Source organism: Pseudorca crassidens, chromosome 4 (genome assembly GCF_039906515.1).
Source record: "Pseudorca crassidens isolate mPseCra1 chromosome 4, mPseCra1.hap1, whole genome shotgun sequence".
Lineage (NCBI taxonomy): Eukaryota > Metazoa > Chordata > Mammalia > Artiodactyla > Delphinidae > Pseudorca > Pseudorca crassidens.
In genome coordinates, this window is record NC_090299.1 from 74,715,684 (window position 1) to 74,739,012 (window position 23,329).

The window sequence follows — 23,329 nt, forward strand, 5'->3', positions numbered from 1 at the left end:
GAACTAATATATATAATTCTGTAATTTAGAGAATAACAAAGGTATACGGTATGATAGAAAAGCATACGTTTATGTCTCCTTTTTATGTTCACAGAACTTATCCTCTCTATATATCACAAATACTGGGAGAATTGTTTTATTCTATTTGTCCCTTGTGTCCATCCACCTGCTCCCTCTTCCATGCCATATAAACCCAGAATCATGGATACAAACACACACAGACAGCAGTAAACTTCTTGAGGGCAGGGGCTACCTAATGTGCCCAAATAAGTGTTCAATAAATATTCTTTAATTAAATTGCATTGAGTTTGTGGGGAAAAAAATAAAGAGAAGTCAATTGAGAAGGGAAAGCGAAAAAGATACCATTTTAAGCTTCAAATTGTGACTAATGCTTTACGTATCACCCCCAAATGTGATTTAATTTGCTCTAGTAGGGTAGGAGGAAGTGGTCCCTCTTGAAATTGTGGTGATGTTTAGGTATCTGAAGACTTTACATGCTCAAGGGGAAAGCTGTCCACCCCCAGCCCAGGCTGTTCATTTTTGTATGAGGTGGCCGTGTCCAAGGACAGCGGACCCTTGAACTTCAGGCCTCACTAATCAGTGCATCAATATGGCTTGGATAAAAACATCAGAATAAGAAAAAACACCAATTAATCAAATTAGGAGATAACTGCAAAGCTTTTCAGTCTTTGTTCTCCTTTCTTTAAAAGGCATGGCTGCACTGCCCACCCACTCTCCCTTTGGGTAAGCATTTGTTCACTTCACTCAGCTTATGGCCCTAATTGTTTTAAGTGCCACTAATGCTTTTGAGAACTCTGTGGAGTCCATCGACGAACCCGTTTGAAAATGGTTAGGTCTCTGTATACGGTTTGAAAAGTATGTGTTTCTAGCATCTGAATAGCCATGTAATATTTAAAACCTCCAGCAGAAAGCTTAACTATATGTTCTTAGCATCTTCTTTAAGTATCTTTTTCTATAAAAGAGCGTACAGTGCTTTTACAGCTCCATTTGAGTGTTTCCCCCAGCATTATCATCTAAAAGTTTTTTTCAAAGATTTTCCTCAGAAATATAATTTCAAGCCAAACTAAATGTTTCTGTACTCTACATTAATATCTGTTTTTAAATTATTCTTCATCTTGCTTATATTTTTCTAGCATGTATTATGATATACCAAGGCAGAGGCCCTTTAAATAGTCTTACAAATTTCTGTGCTATTTAAGACTCTTTAGTACTTGGCCCTTATCATCTGTCTTATCTTTGCCCTTATGTATTTTGTTAGGGGGTGGCTTAGGTATAAAGGGTATTCTCCTCAGTTCATAGCTTTCTGTCATCACTGGACTCACTTTCTTTATCCTTTTATATTTCCATTTCATACTCTTATACCATCCTCCCATAAGCAGCTCTTCTAATGTATTTGATGTGTATCCTCTGTTTATGTTCTTATAAAATCTGTACTGCTGTTTGCTGTGCACATATGGTATTTTCTTACTTTTTTTTTTTTTTTTGCGGTACGCGGGCCTCTCACTGTTGTGGCCTCTCCTGTTGCAGAGCACAGGCTCCGGACACGCAGGCTCAGCGGCCATGGCTCACGGGCCCAGCCGCTCCGCGGCATGTGGGATCTTCCCAGACCGGGGCACAAACCCGTGTCCCCTGCATCAGCAGGCAGACTCTCAACCACTGCGCCACCAGGGAAGCCCTTACTTTTCTTAACTGAACACTATACTTTAAGACCTCTCCCTGCTCCTGGATACCTCTAGTGTGTTGCTCCTAACTGCCATAGAGTATTTATAATGTGCATGCACTACATGTTGCCTACCTACTCCCCAGTGATGCGAGGCCGGTTCCCTCCACTCCTCCCATTACCTCCTTGTATCTGTCCTCCACATATGGTTCTGTAGGAGAATATGTTTGGGCTACATGCTCAGGAGAGGGCATGCTAGGCCATGGAGATATCTAGGCGGCTTTCCAGATGGCTACACCAGTTGACACTCTCATCAGCAATGCATGGGGATTCCTACACCCTACATCCTTGCTAACGTTTGCCATTCTCTAGATTTCAATTTTTTTGCCAGTGTAACGGATAGAAAGTGACAATATTTTTGTCTTAATTTTTATGTCATTGTTACTAATGGATTTGAGCATCTCTTTAGATGCTTGTTGGTCTTTAGGTTTCCTCTTTGTAAATTGTTCTATAATTTGACTATTTTTACTTTGGATTCCTGTCTTTATCCAATTAGCTAGAATTTCTTAGATACTCTAGAAACTAATTCCTTATCAGTTTCAGGCACTGTCAATATCTTCTTTCAAAGGCTCCTACATTTTTTCAATGGAGTCCTTTGTTGAAAGAAATCTTTACTTTTTTTTTTTTTTTTGCTGTACGCAGGCCTCTCACCGCTGCGGCCTCTCCCGTTGCGGAGCACAGGATCCGGATGCGCAGGCCCAGCGGCCATGGCCCACGGGCCCAGTCGCTCCGCAGCATGTGGGTCCTCCCAGACCGGGGCACGAACCCGCGTCCCCTGCATCGGCAGGCGGACCCCCAACCACTGCGCCACCAGGGAAGCCCAGATATCTTTACTTTTAATGTAATTCAAGTCATGAAGTTTTGGGCCTTATAATTTATGGTGGAAGTTTTTTATGGAAAAACTTATGGAAATTTTTTATGGAAAAATTTATTAAAATTTGTGGAAAAAAGCCTTTCCCTGCTCCTAGCTCACAAAGATGTTTTTCTAATAGAAAAGATATTTCCTATTAACTCTATAATTTTACCCTGTATGTTTAGACCTTTAATCCACCTGGAGCCCACCTTTGTATGGGGTGTTAATTTTATGTTTCTCTATACAGTGAGCCAGTTTCTCAACCCTCATTTGCCGAACAATCTGTCCTTTTGCCTCTGAATTTTAGTGTTACTTCTACTATAAGTTAAGTTTATGTGCACATGCATTTGTCTCAGGTTGTCTTAGGTTGGGTTCCCCCAGAAACAGACCTTGAGATAAGGATGTGGATATGAGTAGATCATTTGGAAGATAACCCAAAAAGCACCGGTAGAAGAGTGGAGAAGTAAAACAGGGAAGGGAAGGAATCCAATCAAGGGTATGTTATCAAGCAGGTTACCACCATTGTAACTGGGATCAATCTGCCTGGGGTACTCTGAGACACAATGCAGACTACATCTCAGAGTTATCCCACCTGAGGGGAGAGGCAGCTAAGGTATTCATCCACCAACTCTCTTGGGTCACCAACTGATGGCTATTCCTGTGGTGGGGGCATTTGGTCCCAGGCACTTCTGGTCTGTCCTGAGCATAGGCCAAACAGGCAGAGGCACAGGTGCTCGCAATTAGAAACAGTAAGTTTGGAGTGTGCTAGAATGGTGAATGACAAAGGGATATGACAGGGCACTGACCGTGTCTGCTAAACTCTCCAAGCTCTAGTCTCAGTTCCACTGGTTCATTCATCTATTCTTACGCCCTCACCATACCTTTTTTATGAGTACAGTTTCTTAGTATATCTTGAAACCTGGTAGGGCAAGTTCTGGCTCTTAGCTCTTTATATTTAAAAGTTCCTTAGCCATTTGTAGACCTTTATTTTTCCACATCAATTTTACGTTAAATTTATAAACTTTCCAAAAAGAAGTTAAGTGGAATTCTGATTGGGTTGCATTGATTTTATGAGGTTTACATTGACTCATTTAGGTAGAATTGATATTTTTATTACATTAAATTAATTGTTCCCTCCAAAAGCAAAGAACGTCTCTCCATATATTCACATTATCTTCTAATTCCTTTATTAAAATTTAATTTTTTCTCCATAAGCTATTGTGTATTTTTGGTTAATTCCTAGATACTTATAGTTTTTGTTGCCATTGTGAATGATGTAATATTTTCATGTTACTTTTTCCTAGTGAAATTTATTGATTCTTGTATATTGGTATTATATCCAAAACTCTTCTGAATTCTCATCTTAGCTCTAATAGTTTAAGAGCGAGCAATTTATTAATGTAATTCATCGTGATTATAGATTAAAGGAGAAATGGCATATTGCTTATCTCAATATTGGTGCAGATAAAATATTTGATTAAGTTCACATTTTATTTAGGATTAACGAAACTCTTAGGAAGACAGGAGAAGAATAGAAGTTCCTTAACTAGGTAAACGTTATATAACAAAATTCTAGAGCAAAGTTATACCCTATGGAGAAGCTTTAGTTACATTTATTTGTATAACATAGTACTGGAGGCCTTTGGACAATGATTAGAAGAAAGAAGAAATTGTTTCTTCAGTGCTTATTGTATTACTATAGCGCCTTTTTGGCATCAGATATTTTTCTAGGAATTTATTCATTTCATCTAAGTTTTCAAAATTATTACCATATAACTGTCCATAATACTTTGGCAGGGGTAATAGCTTATTGAAATATAATTCAGATTCTGTACAATTCGCCCATTTAGAGTGTACGATTCGCTAGTTTTTTTTTTAAGCTATTATCCCATTTATCTAGAAAGACCATAACAGCTTGATATAATAGCCTTCTAGAGAATATATATGTACACACAGAAATTAGGCTTGTGGGTCAGGATAAATGTCAGAATTTAACCCTGACGGTAGCAAGAATTAGCTTACCTCAGATGAAGGCTATAACTCAACTAGTTAGAGCAGAGAATGCCTTAAGGTAGTAGAACAGCTGCCGCTTCCCAGTGCCCTTCTTTTCTCTCCCTGAGATATGCCCTAAATCTGTGGGTTTATGGGACTAACGCAGGATGGGAGTCCCACCAGATTAGAGGGGCACTGAGTCTCCTCAATCTGTTTTTTTCTTTATCAGTTTAGAGGGTGATGTCATTGATAGGTAAAGCAGTAAATCTATACTCTAACTACCTTGTTACTGGACCTAAAGTTCATGTTTTGAATACAGACCTTCAAACTGAACCACAGAATATAGGAACTCTCTGGTTCAGAGCTACAAATAACAAGGGGTCTTTCCATAGGGCCTTTGCAGCCACGGACTTTTTAAATTACAAGTCATGACCCACCACTGTCCATCCCTTAGTTGATAACTTTTGTCTAGACCAGTATGATGACTCCAGACCAACATGACACAATTAACTCGTTTTTAGTGTTATTTACTGAGTTGTGCAAACTTTGCCAGTCAATTGTCCATAATACTTATTTAAAACATTTAAAAAATTTTTTTGTTTTTATTTTTTATTAATTTTTATTGGAGTATGGTTGCTTTACAACCATATGGTATGTAAACCATATGGTTGCTTGTGTTAGCCTCCACTGCACAACAAAATGAATCAGCCATACACATACAGATATCCCCTCTCTTTTGGACTTCCCTCCCATTTAGGTTACCGCAGTGCATTAGGTAGAGTTCCCTGTGCTATTACAGTATGTTCCCATCAGATGTTTATTTTATACATAGTATCAATAATGTATATGTGTCAATCCCAGTCTCCCGATTCCTCCCACACCACCACTTTCCCCCTTGGTATGGACGGATAAAGAAGATGTGGTACATGTATACAATGGAATACTACTCAGCCATAAAAAGGAATGAAATTGGGTCATTTGTAGAGACACGGATGGATCTATAAAGTGTCATACAGAGTGAAGGAAGTCAGAAGAAGAAAAGCAAATATCGTATAAAACATTTTTTAAATCTCTCTTTTTCTTGGTGATCTACCCTTTTTCAGTGTATGTCTTTTTTTATCTTTATCTTCTCCACTGCCTTTTTAAATCAGTACTGCCAGTGCTTATTAACATTTTGAAAGAACAAACATATGATTTTGTTAATATTGTTGAGTTTTTCTCTCCTCTCTCTTTTTAATATTTATTTCTGCCCGTATTTTTATTATTTACTTCATTCCTGTTTCTTTGAATTTTCTCTGTTGTTCTTTTCTCCCACATTTTTCAGTTGAATGCTACGCATATTTGTTTTTAAATTTTCTTTTTTCCTGATAAATATATATGAAGTTAAAATTTCTTTCTAGCTACTGTTTTAGTTGTAGCATACAAATTTTGACTCATAATATTTTTATGTCATTCTTTTTCAGTCTAGGGCTATTTACCGAAATTCCACTTATTTTCCTAACAGATGGGATATTTAAGTTATACTTTTGTTAATAGTTTCTAACTTTATTGCATTATGATTGCAAAACATTTAAAATGGATCCTAAGTGATGAAAACTTTCTTTGTCTTCTAAGACATGGTCTGTTTTTTTAAAATGCCCCAATTATTCTCAAAAAGAATGTTCATACTGTTTAGTACAGGTTTTTAAAAATATTTCTAATAGTTCAAATTCAAATTTATTAATTGTATTGTTGGGTCTTTGACATATCTACTTGTGTGCTATTTGCTTTAACTATCAGTTTTGAGAGAGGAATATTAAAATATCCAACTACAAATGTTCATTTATCTATTTTCCCCTGAATTTCTATCAGCTGTTAAATAAATTTTGAGATTGTTCTGTTAATATATATTAATGATGGCTGTACCTTTTTGCTCTGTTGTTCTTTTACCAGCATATAAGATCCTGCTTTGTCTGTTAAAATGGTTTGTGTATTTGAATTCTATTTTATCAGATATTAAGACTGCTACTCCAATTTTCTTGCAGTTTATATTTGCTTGGTATGTCATTTTCCATTCTTAGCCATTTTTTGTTTTCTGCTTTCAGTGTGACTCTTACAGAGATCATATTGCTAAATCTGTTTTTAAAATCCAGCCTGAGAATCTCTTTTAAGGGGTGTATTTTAGCACATTCATATTTATTATAATTACTCTATTATTAGGACATATTTCTGCCACCTTAATTTACCACTTACTGTATTTTTGGTTTCTTCTTCATCTTTCCTTCTTTCACTTGATAAAGAGAATAATTCTGAATTCAGAATGTCAGTAAAATCACAGTTGTCCCAAAGCTCAATTACATTATTTCACTTCACCATGATAATTTTAAAAAGGGTAAAGTTTCCACTAGTTTGCGTAAGGATAATTCTTTACCTCATTCCACAACTGTAATTCTTGTTCCAGCTGTAATCCTTGAGGCAATATTGGAGCACCTAAAAATAAAATTTTGGATGATAAAGTTTTGATTTACTTTTGGATGATATTTCTCATTTTTCACTGTGCATCACTACCCTCCTATTTCAACTAGATATTTCAACATCTGACTTAGTATAAAGAGACATAATTATTAAATAAACCTTAAAACATTACAAAGACGTTACTCTCAAGAGTGAATTTCTTATACGTCTACACAAAAACTTGTACATGAATGCACATAGCAGCATAATTCATAATAAGCTCAAAGCAGAAACAGTGCAGATGTCCATCACCTGGTAAATAGATAAACAAAATGTAGTACATCCACACAATAGAAAATTGTTGGCAATAAAAAGGAATGAACTACTGATATATGCTTCAACAGAGACGAATCTCAAACGTATCATGCTAAATCAAATAAGCCAGATGCAAAAGGTCAAATACTGTATGAATCCATTCATATGGCATGTCCAGAGAAGGCAAACCTATAGTGATAGAAAGACTAGTGGTTGCTTGGGGCTGATGGTAGGAATGCGGATTGACTGCAAATGGACATAACAGATATTTGGGGGGTGATGGAAAATTGTGATAGCTGCACAACTTTTTTTTTTTTTTTTTTGGTGGAGATGAAACAATACTTTATTTGTTAAGGAGGAGTAAAAGTACAAAAAGGCTTATACGACAGAACATAAAAAAGTGAGAAATCCATTGTACTTAATTCAGAACGCTTGAAGAATCATCTATGCCACTATGTATGAATAATGCAGGGGCAGAAATTTATTACAGACACATATATTTTGGTTTGGATTTAGTGCTGGACCTCGTTTGACTTAAATCTTGTAAAGAATGATATTCAACTAACTGAAATAACATTTTTCAAGTAAGACAATGCCTCCAGGGTATTACCAGTGTGATCCTGAAACAGAATTTGGATGATGAAGTATCAGATAAAATTTATGTAAATGGCATGATGTTGTAGCACTTTAACTATGATGAGTGAGGATCTTTTTTTCTTCTGCTTTTTTTCTTCCCAGTTTTACGAAGATGTAATTGACATACAGCACTGAATAAGTTTAAGGTATACAGCATAATGATTTGACTTACAGATATTGTGAAATGATTATCACAATAAATTTAGTTAATATCCATCACCTCATATAGATACCAAAAAAAAAAATGTTTTTTTCCTTGTGATAAGAACTCTCAGAATATACTGTCTTAACATTCAAATATACCACAGAGCAGTGTTCACTACAGTCATCATGTTGTATGTTACATCCCTAGTACTTACTCATCTTATAACTGGAAGTTTGTACCTTTTGATCACCTTCATCCAAACTTATCTTACCATAAATCACAAATTAATTTAAATTAAAAGACAAATGAAAACTTCCAAAATGTATGAAACATATTTAATAAAATGTGATGGTAAATATCCTTATAATATAGAACTCTTTCAAATCAATACAGAAAAGAAAACATTAATAAGCAAATGACTGCCCAATTCCTTAAGTCTACTTAAAAATCACTGAGTTGCAACATAATAAAGGCCATGTATGACAAACCCACAGCCAACATCATTCTCAATGGTGAAAAACTAAAACCATTTCCACTAGGAACAGGAATAAGACAAGGTTGCCCACTCTCACCACTGTTATTCAACATAGGTTTGGAAGTTTTAGCCACAGCAATCAGAGAAGAAAAAGAAATAAAAGGAATCCAAATCAGAAAAGAAGTAAAGCTGTCACTGTTTGCAGATGACATGGTACTATACATAGAGAATCCTAAAGATGCCACCAGAAAACTACTAGAGCTAATCAATGAATTTGGTAAAGTAGCAGGATACAAAATTAAGGCACAGGAATCTCTTGCATTCCTATACACTAATGATGAAAAATCTGAAAGAGAAATTAAGGAAACACTCCCATTTACCACTGCAACAAAAAGAATAAAATACCTAGGCTAAGGAGACAAAAGACCTGTATGCAGAAAACTATAAGACACTGATGAAAGAAATTAAAGATGATACCAACAGGTGGAGAGATATACCATGTTCTTGGATTGGAAGAATCAACATTGTGGAAATGACTCTACTACCCAAAGCAATCTACAGATTCAATGCAATCTCTATGAAACTACCACTGGCATTTTTCACAGAACTAGAACAAAAAATTTCACAATTTGTATGGAAACACAAAAGACCCCGAATAGCTAAAGCAATCTTGAGAAACAAAAACGGAGCTGGAGGAATCAGGCTCCCTGACTTCAGACTATACTACAAAGCTACAGTAATCAAGACAGTATGATACTGGCACAAAAATAGAAATATAGATTAATGGAATAGGCTAGAAAGCCCAGAGATAAACCCATGCACCTATGGTCACCTTATCTTTGATAAAGGAGGCAAGAATATACAATGGAGAAAAGACAGTCTCTTCAATAAGTGGTGCTGGGAAACCTGGACAGCTACATGTAAAAGAATGAAATTAGAACACTCTCTAACACTATACACAGAAATAAACTCAAAATGGATTAAAGACCTAAATGTAAGGCCAGACACTATCAAACTCTTAGAGGAAAACATAGGCAAAACACTCTTTGACATAAATCACAGCAAGATCTTTTTTGATCCACCTGCTAGAGTAATGGAAATAAAAACAAAAATAAACAAATGGCACCTAATGAAACTTAAAAGCTTTTGCACAGCAAAGGAAACCATAAACAAGACGAAAAGACAACCCTAAGCATGGGAGAAAATATTTGCAAAGGAATCAACAGGCAAAAGATTAATCTCCAAAATATATAAACAGCTCATGCAGCTCAATATTAAAAAAACAAACAACCCAATCCAAAAATGGGCAGAAGACCTAAAGAGACATTTCTCCAAAGAAGACATACAGATGGCCAAGAAGCACATGAAAAGCTGCTCAACACCACTAATTATTAGAGAAATGCAAATCAAAACTACAATGAGGTATCACCTCACACCAGTTAGAATGGGCTTCATCAGAAAATCTACAAACAACAAATGCAGGAGAGGGTGTGGAGAAAAGGGAACCCTCTTGCACTGCTGGTGGGAATGTAAACTGATACAGCCACTACGGAGAACAGTATGGAGGTTCCTTAAAAAACTAAAAATAGAATTACCATACGACACAGCAATCCCACTACTGGGCATATACCCTGAGAAAACTGTAATTCAAAAAGACACATGCACCCCAATGTTCATTGCAGCACTATTTACAATAGCCAGGTCATGGAAGCAACCTAAATGCCCATCGACAGATGAATGGATAAAGAGGAGGTGGTACATATATACAATGGAATATTACTCAGCCATAGAAAGGAACAAAATTGGGTCATTTGTTGAGATGTGGATGGATCTAGAGACTGTCATACAGAGTGAAGTAAGTCAGAAAGAGAAAAACAAATATCATATATTAACACATATATGTGGAACGTAGAAAATGGTACAGATGAACTGGCTTTCAAGGCAGAAATAAAGACACAGATGTAGAGAACAAACGTATGGACACCAAGAAGGGAAAGCAGCGGGGGGTGTGGTGGTGGTGGTGGGATGAATTGGGCGATTGGGATTGACATGTATACACTGATGTGTATAAAATTGATAACTAATAAGAACCTGCTGTATAAAAAAAGAGAAAACCTGTTTATTAGGTTTATAGACATGTGTGCAATTAAAAAAAAAAAACACTACTGTTACCTTGAAAAAAAAAAGTGACCAACTCAATGAAACCTTGTGAATACAATGTTAAAAAGTATAACTATGGGGCTCCCTGGTGGCGCAGTGGTTGAGAGTCCGCCTGCCGATGCAGGGGACACGGGTTCGTGCCCCGGTCCGGGAAGATCCCACATGCCGCGGAGCGGCTGGGCCCGTGAGCCATGGCCGCTGAGCCTGCGTGTCCGGAGCTTGTGCTCCGCAACGGGAGAGGCTACAACAGTGAGAGGCCCGCGTACTGCAAAAAAAAGAAAAGGTATAACTGTGAATCATAAAATTTAAATTTAGTATGAAAAGATAAGAACGGAAAATTATATTGAAGCTATGTGGAACTATGTTTATAGACAACAGGAAGAGAAAATAAAAATGTAAATATTGCTTGATAGGATAATGAGATTAGAGGTGGTCTTTTAAATTTTTCATTGTTATGCTAATATAATATCTTTATAAAAACTAAAAATCGTCCAACAACACATTTTTTAAAAATTGTGGTAAAATACACAAAACAGAAAATTTATCATTTTAACCATTTTAAAGTGGACAGTTCAGTGATATTAAGTCAACAAATTTTTAAAACTTTCAGATGGCACCTGAATAAAAGATGTGTTGTCCATTGGTGATTTTAACGTATCTGGAATAGAACTAAAGTCACCACAAAACTTTTTCTGGGAAATTGGCAGATCATAAACATAAAAAAGTTATTTTGCTTTATATTAAACCTTATTGTTTTACTGCTTCAAAATTCAAATTTACTCACAAGAAAGAGTCAGTTTCATATTAGATTTGGTTTCACAAATGCTGCTCCTGCTATTCATTCTTATCACCAGGAAAAAAAGACTATTTGTGACTAATGATAATATGCTCCAGAAAATAAAGAGCTAAGGTCTCTTAGAAACAATACAAACGTTATCAGTAGAAGTAAATTATAGCAAATTTATATATTCAGGAGAATGTGAAACTTATACCACTGATTGTTAAAGGGGTTTAAAAGCTTTTTATTACATTTGGTAACAAAATTATAGGCTTAGTTGTAAAATCCAGGGTTAACTAACATTGGGAAAATTATACATTACAGTAAACATTTAGAAAATGTTTTTCTAAAATGTTCAATCTAGGTCAATAAAATTGTCTGTAGAAGTAAAAATAATAATAAAATAAAATGTATCATGTCCTTTAACCTTCATACCAACCTTTTAAGTTAGCTATTCTACTTATTCCCATTTTAAGATGAGGAAATTGAAGGAAGGAAAGATTTAAGTAATTTGTCTCAGGTCACCAAAATATACATATGGCAGAAGCAGATTTCAAACCAGACTCCAAATCCTGACAGATTTTTTTTTCTAATTCTACCACTTTTCAGATGTCTTGCCTTGAGTGCACAAAAATTTGTGCTAGTATTTAATCTATGTTCTAATAATAGTAATAGTATTTCGCTACATTTTCTGTACCCAGCATTAGAAGTAACTTACAGGGGTCATGTAGTCCATAGTAGAGAGTTGATTTGTTTGAATCCCCTTTCATGGGACAGCTATTCAAGGTGGACAAATGAACTTACACACTTCTCAATTAAATATTTCCCACCCTAGCACAAATGTATATCCCAAAGTCACTGTTGTCTGGTGGATATTACTTTGAGCTGATTCTGTTTTCAGGAGGGGATAAAGCTTCTCAAATTTTCATGCAAAACACCTGGTGATCTTACTTAAATGAGCTTCTGATTCAGTCATTCGGGGACAGGCCCAAGAGTCTGCATTTCTAGCAAGCTTCCCGGTGATACCTGATACAGATGCTGCTGGTCTATGAATAACTGTGAATAGCCAGGGGGAGTGAGCACCGTATTGTAGAAAGAAACAGAGGATGCCTCTTATTTGACAGAACTAGGGAGCTCAAATAAACATTTTAGGTGTAACCTTTTTAACAAGTCAGAATATTTCCAAAAGGGGTATATGAATGTTGTCATGAAAAAAATCTAAAATCCATAGGCCCATTCCTTACAGCTTGGATGCATTACTCATCTGTTTTTACTAAGAGTGCACAGCTTTGAAAAATAGGAAGGTAAAAGAAAGAGGAATGGAGGGAGAGAGCAGTATTTGATTGAAGAGAACCAGAGTCAAGTATGATGCAGGGAAATGCACAAGGAATTCCACGTGTTGGATTCAGTCTTCACCTGCCTGTACTTCTGATTTGTCCACTCAAGGTACCATGGTTAATCTCTGTTTGACAGGTCATTCCTGTTTAAAGAATACAGTTTCCTATTATTTCTTCTCCTGACCAACCCCCATCCTCCAGTAAAAGTGGAAGCTCCCCCTCCCTACTGCCTTACCAAGAGCATGGAGAGTTTGCCTCCTTCCATGTCCCCAAGCTTGCATGGGCCACACCAAAATTGCCATTATGTCTAACCTAGTCCCAAGCACTTATATAATCGAAAGGGGGTACTTTGGGGCTCTTACACAAAACACAGTCTCAGGGTAAAAAGGTTAGAGAAGCCAAAATTTCAAAATGTTTATCTATAATTTATAGAAAACCATTAACATTCTATGACTGAATCCAAACATAAGGGAAAAATTTTCCCCCTTTGTCTATTTGTTAACTGAAGTTGATGTGATTTTCCTCTCAAGATACCCCAGATGTGGGCTTTATACTAATCAAATAGCCATACTAGATACTTTCGCAAGTATTGCCAGGGACGGTGCCGCTGTCATCTACAGCCTAAAAACTGCACTGTTTTTGATCAATCAGTTTCAAGTTAAGTGAAATCTTTAGTCTTATACTGTGCAATCTAACTAATGCAAATAATATGGATAGACAGCTTGTGATCTGTAAATATATCATGTGTAAGAGAAAGAAAAACAGACTTGATTATTCTAAAAGTGGTATCAATTTTCTTTTCTCATTGCTAGTACTTAACTAGTGTAGTGTTTGGAAGTCAGAAACTGTTACTGCTGACTGAATTTTAAGAATTGTTCCATGAATAAGGGCCTGAGTAGGAAAAGACACTTCTCAATTTAGTCTTGGGCACTTGATCACTTATTGTCAGAGGCCACATCACGCAACAGTTTGTTGCAGATACACAAATGTGCCCCTCTTTCAGGAAATGTCCTTCTTTATTTTAATGTTCTCTGAATAGTAAACCATTTCCAGCCACCGAATCTGTGGCTGGTCCTTTATCTTCCCATTGCTATTTTATGCTCTGCTAACTCATTTTTGCCAAGGACGTTGTACTTACTGACATGATTTTTTTTCCTCTGGCATTGTGGCATTTGCTTTGTTGTTTTTCAATACATCCACTTGCGTGTTGCATAACGATTAATCTTGGTAGATTATCTCCCAGTTTTGCTTATGTATGTCATGCTTCCCCTCCAGTGCTATCTTTAGGGTCTCAGGACTAGGGCAGATCAGACTAGGAAAAATTCACCCTCTTCCCTCCCCATCACATTTTTAGAGAGATAAAATTAAGTTTTTGGTATCAAGAGCAGATCTGAAGGGGAAAGAAGACAGAAAAGGGTAGTCTATGGGGTCTCTGTGTAGGGAAAGAGGTATCTCATCCCTTTGCTTGAGAAATCTTGGGGATATTTATGAGATGATTGGTCAACCACCAGATATGCTCTTTTGAAAATAAAACCCAAGACTTGCCTTTTTTAGAAATCAGCTGCTGCTTTCCATAGTTTCTGCTCAATCACCAGAAGACTGAAAATTCCCCTGCCTCCCCACCAAAAAGAAGTTACCTCCCACTGATGCAAAAATCACTGCAAGCATATAGTACATAACATGCATGGAAAGTACATTTGCTTTACAGAGGAAAAAAGTTAAACTATGATTATCTGCTTCCTTAATAAGGTAAATAAAAATTACCAAACTAATTTTACCAATAAAAGATTAATATTACTTTGCATAAGTCATGCTGTAGCACTGCTGAATATGTGATGGAGAAGGTTTAGGTCTCCTAGCTTCTGACTGCTCAGATTTCATAGCCAAATTACCTTGCTTTTCAAGCACGGGTGTTCCCACCTCCCTACATCTCCAGTTCCTTAAGGAAGGGGGGAAAACAATGAAAGGACAGAAAAAAAAAACATTAGGAAAAGAATAATAGTTTCAGTTCCCCCACCTCTACCTGAAGACTGGGCTACGTGCTAAGAAAGGTCCCTACAGTTATGGTTTCAAGTCCCTAACATTCTGAGCAATGATGAAACAGTCAGCCCTCCTTTATCCTACTGACGGGAAGGAGAGCAGAGGGAAACTAAGAGGACCTGCTGAGAAGCTAGAAAATTCATGATCTTAGTAGGTCAGTGGCTGTCACTGGAGGGGCCCTGGCTCAGAGCTGGGAGATGAGGGATGGTCCCCTCAAGGTACCTGGAAAGATAACCTTAAGGGAACAGGGAAGTGATCTCTCCACTGGAACAAGTTGCATCTGCTCTACACTGTCTCCCAAGCTTCAGACACCCCTTCCTGACCTTGCTTTTGCTTTTCCCACACCTTTCCTCTAAGCAAAGCTCAGGAAGTCCCTACTGTTATCAAACCACATCTGCCTTCACTGGCTTTAGCTGTAGCACTGACTGAAAGCCCGGCTTGCACATTTGCTTCTCCAACTCCGCATTGTAAGAAGGTCTCTATTCCTTTTCCTGATCTGGTCCCTGAAAACCTATGAGGCACAGAGCTGACTCTTTCCCCATCTATACGGCCAGAACGGGGCATGTTATTGCTCGGGATTATCTGAACAGACAGGAGCTCATTCACCAAGGAAGTTGAGCATTTTGCAAGTTGACCTCGCAACAGCAGGGGAAGTATCAAACCTACTCTAGTTTTGCTTCATTGTCAATCCCTCCAGTGATTGCAGTCAAAGGAAAAGCATTTTCATTTTCACTGTTTTAACTCCCATTACCCGAGGGAGCCCTACAAGTTTCCACCGACCTCAGGCTGCCCGGCCTGGGGATTTAGGCCAGGCCCAGTTCCGCGCTCGAGCCCGGACACTGGCACCTGAGCCTCTGGCTGCACTGGGGCGCCGACCCGCTCCTGTGATTAAGAGCGAGAACCTGGGGAGCCCTGCGGCACGAGGGGGTGGCAAATCTCAGAAGCCAAGAGAAGAGGCAAGAAAGGGAGGGAAGAGAGCGCGGCGATCACAGCGGGGAGGAGCGGCGCGGGACCAGGCGGTGGCGCGGGTGCCCTGGGAGGCACGGGGTCGGCTTACCTCCGCAGGTGTTCACGCAACAAGACAGCAGTAGTAGCAGGAGGAGCGGGGACGCAGCGGCCACCTGACCGGGGGGCGGCCCGGGGCGGCGGCTCGCGGCTCGCAGCATCCCGGGACCCTGCACGGCACCGGCCCGCGCTCCAAGCGATGCTCTGGCTGAGCCTCTGCGTCCCTGGCGCGCTGTTCGCCCAGTTCGGCCGCCAGACTGACCCACCCGCGCTCTGCCAACTTTTAAATCTCGCGGACACGTGGGCTGAGGCGGCGAGGTCCCCGCGCGCGTCACCTCCCCGCCCCCGGCCTCCCTCGCGTCACTCCCAACCCGCTGCCGGCTCCCGCGCCCCCTTCACAAGTTTCTGACTCAGAGTACCACTCATTTTCGTCGCCCCCGCCCTAGGGTCTCTGGGATAGAGGAGAATGGAATTAAAACGAGGCGAGTCTCTTCCCTTCTTTGGAAGCAATGAATGGGAGCTGGAGGGAAATGGCAAGCCAGGCGGCCCGAAGAGGCTGGGATGCCGGTTTTTACGCTGGACGGTGGCGATGCTCTGCCTGGGACACCCCTTATGCACCTTCCCCGGGAAGCCTTCTCTGCCCCTCCCTCCTGTCCTAGCGCTCCAGTCACCACCTCGGTGCAAGCACCTCTGTTCTGTTCCCTTGCTCATCCTCAGCTCCTGGCCCAACGCCCGGGGCATGTTAGAGCAACACAGGTTCATGGTGGTGGTGTTCCCCAAATTCCTACCTGGTCTGAGACCTTTTGGGGAAAAGCAGTTGTCTGTTAAAGACGGTTAAGAAGAAAGGGCTGCTGAGGCTTGACCACACCACATTTCTAACAGTTCTAGAAGGTCTCTGGCTGTCCTGTGGAATTCCAGTCCTAAGGTAACTCCCTTTCGTATGCATTTCTCCTGCTGTCACTCCCTAGCTGTTGCATTCTGATTTCCAGAGTGACCTGACTTCTGCTAACCCTCTCCATACTTTCCTTCTTAAGCGGAAACATCCACGAAGCAGCCTCCTCCAGGGCACCAGCTGATACAGTTTTAATTTCCTTCTCCAGAAAGATGGAAGACTGATCTTGTTTGACCTCCTTTTGAAAGGAACGCTGAGGAAAGGGTAGAAAAGGAAGTACATTAACATTTCTTAAGGGACATCTTTATGTCAGGCACTTTCCTGTGCTATTTCATTTAAAATGCACAGCACCTCTGGGATATGAAAGTATTATGATTCTCATTTGATGATGCTTAGAGATATTAAACAATCTAAGGGTATCAGCATGTGAGGGAGCCGCTGGCCATTCTACTCTCTGAAGGTGCTTCTCCTCTAAATCAGGGATTTTAATGTATCAGAACATGCACTGTGCAACCCACCATATGCAAGACATGTCCTTAAGAATACAACATTTAGCAATCTTCCTAAAGGAAATCACAATTTAATAAAGGACCCCAAACCCACACTCAAATAGCTGTATTACAAGGCCCATTGGGATGGTGCTCTGACAGAAATACAGAGAGGCAAGAGAATAACCCTGATAGATAAAGTGAAAAAAGAATGCCTACCACTTTAAAGTTCCTTGTACCCATGAAGCATGTGAACAAGGCCAGATTATAGAGTCTGGTCCAGGTTCAAAGATGGATGAGAACAGATTAGAGTCAAGACTGTGTGTACCTTGATTTATACCCAAAGTAGTAAAAAAGTAGTGCAAAGACTGTAAATGAAATAAGGACGTTGGCCGGGGGAAGAAGGCTCTGGTTTCCCATTGCCTTCTTTTGTCCCCTGGAGGCGCAGTGAAAGATCACTAGTCGCAGCCACTTGTGTGGGGTAAGCTGTCAGTGAGAGCAGAAAAACCTGAAAATAGTGGGCTTGATGCTTTTTATACCCCCAGCAGGTCAGGAAAAGAAATGACTTGTGTATTATGAGGTTTTTTCCTGAATGAATCAGGCTGCTCCGGATGTTCCTGTACGTGGCCCTTGGTACACATAAGTAAGAGTTTTCTGAGTTATATACCTAGGAATAGAGTTATTAGGTCATAGGGATATCTAGTTAAACACTGGATTGTTTTCCAATATGTTGCACCAATTTACACTTCACTAGCAGCGCATGAAGTTTCCATTGCCGCACATCTTTGCAAAAACCTCTGCCACCCTGGTGGGTGTGGTATCTCACTGTGGATTTAATTTGCAGCTCCCACTACTAATGAGGATGAGTATCTTTTCACAGATGTATTGGCCATTATTGTTTTCTCTTCAGTGAAATGTCCATTTATCTCTGTTGTCCATTCTTCCCCTTTGGGCTGTTAGTTTTTTTCTTACCCATTATAGAAATGCTTTATGCATCTGGAGCTTTTGTTGGTTAACTGTGTGGCAACTGTTTCCTCCCTATATGTGGCTTTTCCTTTTACTCACTGTATATGAGTTGTTGTTTTGAAGAAATGCTTAAGAAATGCTTAAAATGACTTTCAGACAAATGGTCGTGCTATTGTGTGACTTGGATGATAAGAGAAGATGGATGAGGGAATGAGGGAAAATAGATACTTTATTTACCTAGGAGCTAAGTGGGGCGGGGGTGGGGTGTGGAATTCCACAAATATCTAAATGGGAAGAAGCTGATTCCCAAGGTTCCCTTTTGTCCAAATATTCCAAAGAAGCAAGATCCCAGATCTCTACAGTGGAGGCTTAACAATTTAGTTAGGAACATTCCAATCTGTATTTAGTTCACATTCATCTAACATGAGCTTATACATCAGTATCTACCACCAGGTATAGTGCAGCATCTAATGCATTCCTACTTACTCTGTTCAAGACTGAAAGTTTGATTCTTGGTACCATGCTGATTCCTCTCACCTATTTATCTCTTGCAAATTGGCAACTGGACTGTGCTTTCTGTTTACAACCTGTAAGAATGAAGGCTAAATTAGATCATGGACCTACAGATTAGTGAGACCTGCTAGCTTGTGACAGGGGTATCTAGAAAAGTCATCATGGAGAGCATTAGGAAGGGGAGGATGGTTGAATGTCAGGAGAATGGGAGAGTCAGCAACAGATGGAAACTCAGGCAGGCAGTAGTTGGCAATAGCTAAGTCTAGTGAAGTCTAATAAAGAGACCCAGCTTTAGGAGCTGAGAGTAGAGGCAAGATCTGGAAGATTTAGGAGTTCTAGGCAAGATAGCCATGCATTCCTTCAAATATTAATTGAGCACCTTCTAGGCTCCATTCTAGAAGCTTGGGATATAGCAGAGACCAAGTCAGTTAAAGTCTCTGCCTTCATGGAGTTGACAGATTTTCAAGGAGAGGTAGATAATAAGCAAGGAAAGAAAACAGAACAATTTCAGATAGTAGTAAATGCTATAAAGAAAACAGGGTAATGAAATGATAGAAGGTGACTGGGAGTTGGGGGAAAGACACTTGACACAGGATTATCTAGGGTTGCCTCTCTGAGGGGATGATATGAGAGGCCTGAAAGATAAGAAGAAACCAGAAAGATCTGTGAAAAAAGAGCCTCAGGCAATGGGACCATCAAGTGCAAAGGCCCTGGGGCAGGAACTGAAAGAAATGCCAAGGCTGAAGTTTCCAGGAGCAGACGGAAGCCAGTGTAACTGGCACAGAACTGGTACAGAGTGAGTAAGTGGAATATGCGGAGCTGATGCTGGGAAGTAGGCAGGGTGGGGTCCTGATCATTGAAAGGTCTTAGAGACCATGGGAAGGAGTTCAATTTTTTTCTCTAAGTAAAATGGGAAGTCTTTGAAGGATTTTAAGTAGAAGAGTGAGATGATTCGATTTACATTTGCAAAACATCACCCTGGCTTCAGTGAAGAACAGACTGTGGAGGACCCCAGTAGAAGCAGGGAGAACATGGTAGAAGTCCACACCAGAGCCATAAAACTGGAGGAAGTACTGATGCATGCTACAACATGGATGAACCTTGAAAACATTATGCTAAGTGAAAGAAGTCAGACACAAAAGGTTTCAAATGGCATGATCCCATTTATACGTAATATGCAGAAGAGGCAACTCCATACAGACAGGAAATAGATCAGTAGTTTCCAGGGGCTGGGAAGAAAGAAGAGTGACTGCTAATAAGAATAGAGGATTCTTTTTAGGGGCATTCCTTTTAGGGTGATAAAAAGTGTGCTGGAATTAGACAGTGATGATGTGAATATACTAAAAATCATTGAAGTGTACACTCTAAAAGGATAAATTTTATGGTATGTTAATCACATCTCAATTTAAAGAATAAAAGAAAGACGTTCAGGCCAGATACGATGATGATGACCTGTGGCAGAGGATGGTGGCAGCCTCTGCAATTTAGCTATTTGTCTATTTTTGTCTATTTTTGGCATTAAATATCCAAATTTTGTTATTTAACAAATAACAGTGCAAAATAACAAATTTTGTTATTTAACAAATAACAGTCCTGGATGTTCTTGGTAACTATGAAATTCTCCTCTAGAACTTTGTGAAGGCATTCACCTAAGACATGTCTGTATCATGCTATAGTCATTAACTAATTTTTTCAGGGCAGAAAATATATACTTCATAAAACCCAGATGGAGAATGTTGGTCTTAATAGTCACTTTGATGTAACTGTTATTTATGAATAGCATCATTATATAAATAATGGCAAGTGGATTTTGTGATGACCTGTTCTAAACGGTTTATAGGACACTCACTCATTCAGGAAACATTTATTAAGCCAGTGTCACCTGTAAGATTTATAGACTAACAAGATGCTGAAAACTCTGCATCTTGTTTTATCTTTTCTAAGACCACCTGTACCTTGTCATGCATCTTCCCAATTTTCTGTTACTTGCTGCTTAAGTTCATGCAGGATGATCCACATAGAAATACCACCCTAATATCAAATTTGAAATTTAGAGAACAGTTTTTGCTTAAGGGTATCTAATACTGAAGAGTAAAGTTCTGTTGAGATTATGGAAGTTAAAAGCAAACTGCTCCAAAGACTCAATTTAGCCTTTGGTCTCTAAATAGAATTCAGGGGAGAAGCCAACTGTGGGGTTACAGAGCACATGTTCAAGGCGAGAGGGTCATTTGTGGCAATTACAAGAAAATGACCAAATGATTGGGGGTCTATTTGCTTCTGAAGATGGGTATCTATTATTTAGTGACAAGGATACTTTTCAGCTCTTTCCACAAACAACTTTGGCATCTGGATGAAATTCCCAGTTTATAACTTGAGTTTGCCTTCTCTTTGAACAACAGTATTTCATACATTTTATAATAACTCCAATAATCCTAACTTTTCCTTTTCCCATCTATGCCTTCAAACTAGGTAGATATCGACCTCTCTGCTTCCAGGAAAATTTCTCGACTCAGAAAGACTTTTGGATGAACTACAGTGTACTGAGAAATCAATGCAGGAAAAACACTCTTCTAAGAGACAAGAAAAGAATAATGAATACAAGAAATGGAAGACCACAGACCAAATACATCTACATTTCTTAAGGCTTTCTGTTGTAGGATAATTAACTTTGCCCTGATAATGATGTAGCAGCTCACAAAATTTAAGAAATGCAACATCATCCTGTACAGGAGAGGGAAACTCTTCTTATTTTCTCTAATTATTTGATAAAATTTATTTTAAACAGTTTACAGGAATAAAAGTCCTTCCGCTTGAGGTTGTTTTTCAGGTTCATCCGATGCACATAGTGAGTGAGATGTGGACTAATGGTGAATAAAAGATTTGTATGTTCAAGAGACATTCTTGCTAATGTCTTTGCACAAGGATCTAGCTTTCATCTCTTCAATCTCTTGCATTCAGGAGGAGCTGTGGGTGGAGATACTGTTGGTGAATTCTCTAAGTACAGGCCAGAGAAGGTTGCCATGCAGCCTGAAAGCAGCATAGATTTATTGCAGAGAGACTTTAGAGATAAATTCCTTTTGAGAAAAGTAATAAGAGAATTTCTTAAAAAGCAAAAAGTCAATAACTTTTTGCAGTTACACTGGTGCCCACAGGGCTAGATTTTCACATGATAGATGTTCCGAGGGTAAAGCCATTATAGAAATGCAGCACTGTTATTACTAATTTGAAACATGACGTTAAAAAAAATTCCAATCCGTTGAAGGCAGAACCTTTCTCTGTTCCTTAAATTGCAATTAAAATATTTATACACACTAATGAAAGATTTATTAGATCTTCTTGACATGCTTATGAATCACATCTTGGCAAAGCTGGCAGCAAAACAGATACTTCTAGACACAGGAAGTTTTATAAAAATGGAACCTAAAATTAAATGACAGTTAAAAAATACAAGGATAAAGTAAAATTTATTATTTCTACACAATAAGTTGTACAACAATTTTTTATCACTAGACTGTTTTTTCAATCTATTTAAAAATGAGTCAAAACAATTATATTTTCTAAAGACATCTGTATTTATGAAAAAATATGTAATTTCTTTACATAAGTGTGTTAAAATAAAATTTTTTACTGCATTTGGTCAAAGGTAATTGAAAGAAAGGGAAAGAAAATTGATATTATTTGATCTTTTAAAAAATGCTAAAATAACATAATCAAAAGAGACCTGGAATGAGTTTCTGAATATAAAAATAAGCACCATTTCAGTTAGTATCATAAAAGGAGTAATGACTACTCATTTTATCTCTAGTGTCTCAAATACTTTTAGCTCTGATTTTTTAAGTGGACCATAACAGATAACTTGAGTTTGCTCAATGTATAGGGATGTATGTCATGTTGTATATGGATGTATGTCATGTTGCTCTAAATTAAATACTAGAAATTTAAGACATTTCTGAGAAGAATAAAATTAGTCAATGTTGAGTAGTTCATTCTCTTTGTTCATCTATGAAGTGATCAAATCCCTTTTTCTCAAAAATTAATCACAGGTCCTTTTTTATGTTTTCACCCATTAGTACATATGTAAGCTACTTTCAATCTTGAGTTTCAACCCTGATTTCAGAGTTTTTAAACAGCTTAAAGGGAAAAAGCAGAAGTAGGCAAAATAATAGATCTACTTCTTAGAGAAAACTGAAAAATAAAATTAAGGCAATCATTGCCTTAATTCAGTGTGTTTCCAAGCAGATCAACCCTGATATTCTCATCATGACATCCATATGTTTAATGGTTTAACTACCACTTGATTTGTGGCAATTGTAGTTGATCAATAAAAATAATTTGAGCTTCTTTTTCTCATCCTTCTATCCTCCTGTACTTTTATTCTCTTTAAAAATATACCAAAGAATTGCCTTCAACTCCTTTCCTATCCTACCACGTTATACTCTATCATATAATAGAGACCTTCAGGAATGTTGAGTAAATTCTATATTGGGCAAAGCACTCAAGGCAAATGTATTACATAATTGATGATGTCTCCCTTCCCTGATCCCTGGATAGTAAATAGCA

At 38.4% G+C, this 23,329-nt stretch overlaps 1 protein-coding gene across 1 annotated transcript in view; it reads right to left on the bottom strand.

Annotated features, from left to right (window-relative positions):
* NMU (neuromedin U) overlaps positions 1–23,329 on the bottom strand; it is a 246,764-nt gene that overhangs the window by 22,496 nt on the left and 200,939 nt on the right. Inside the window, exons 7-8 of the mRNA XM_067736069.1 lie at positions 15,963–17,055; positions 6,997–7,055 (exon numbers count right to left, since the gene is read on the bottom strand). Coding sequence (XP_067592170.1) covers positions 6,997–7,055; positions 15,963–16,071 — 168 coding nt within the window. The 5' untranslated portion in view covers positions 16,072–17,055. The remainder of the gene's footprint in view (positions 1–6,996; positions 7,056–15,962; positions 17,056–23,329) is intronic.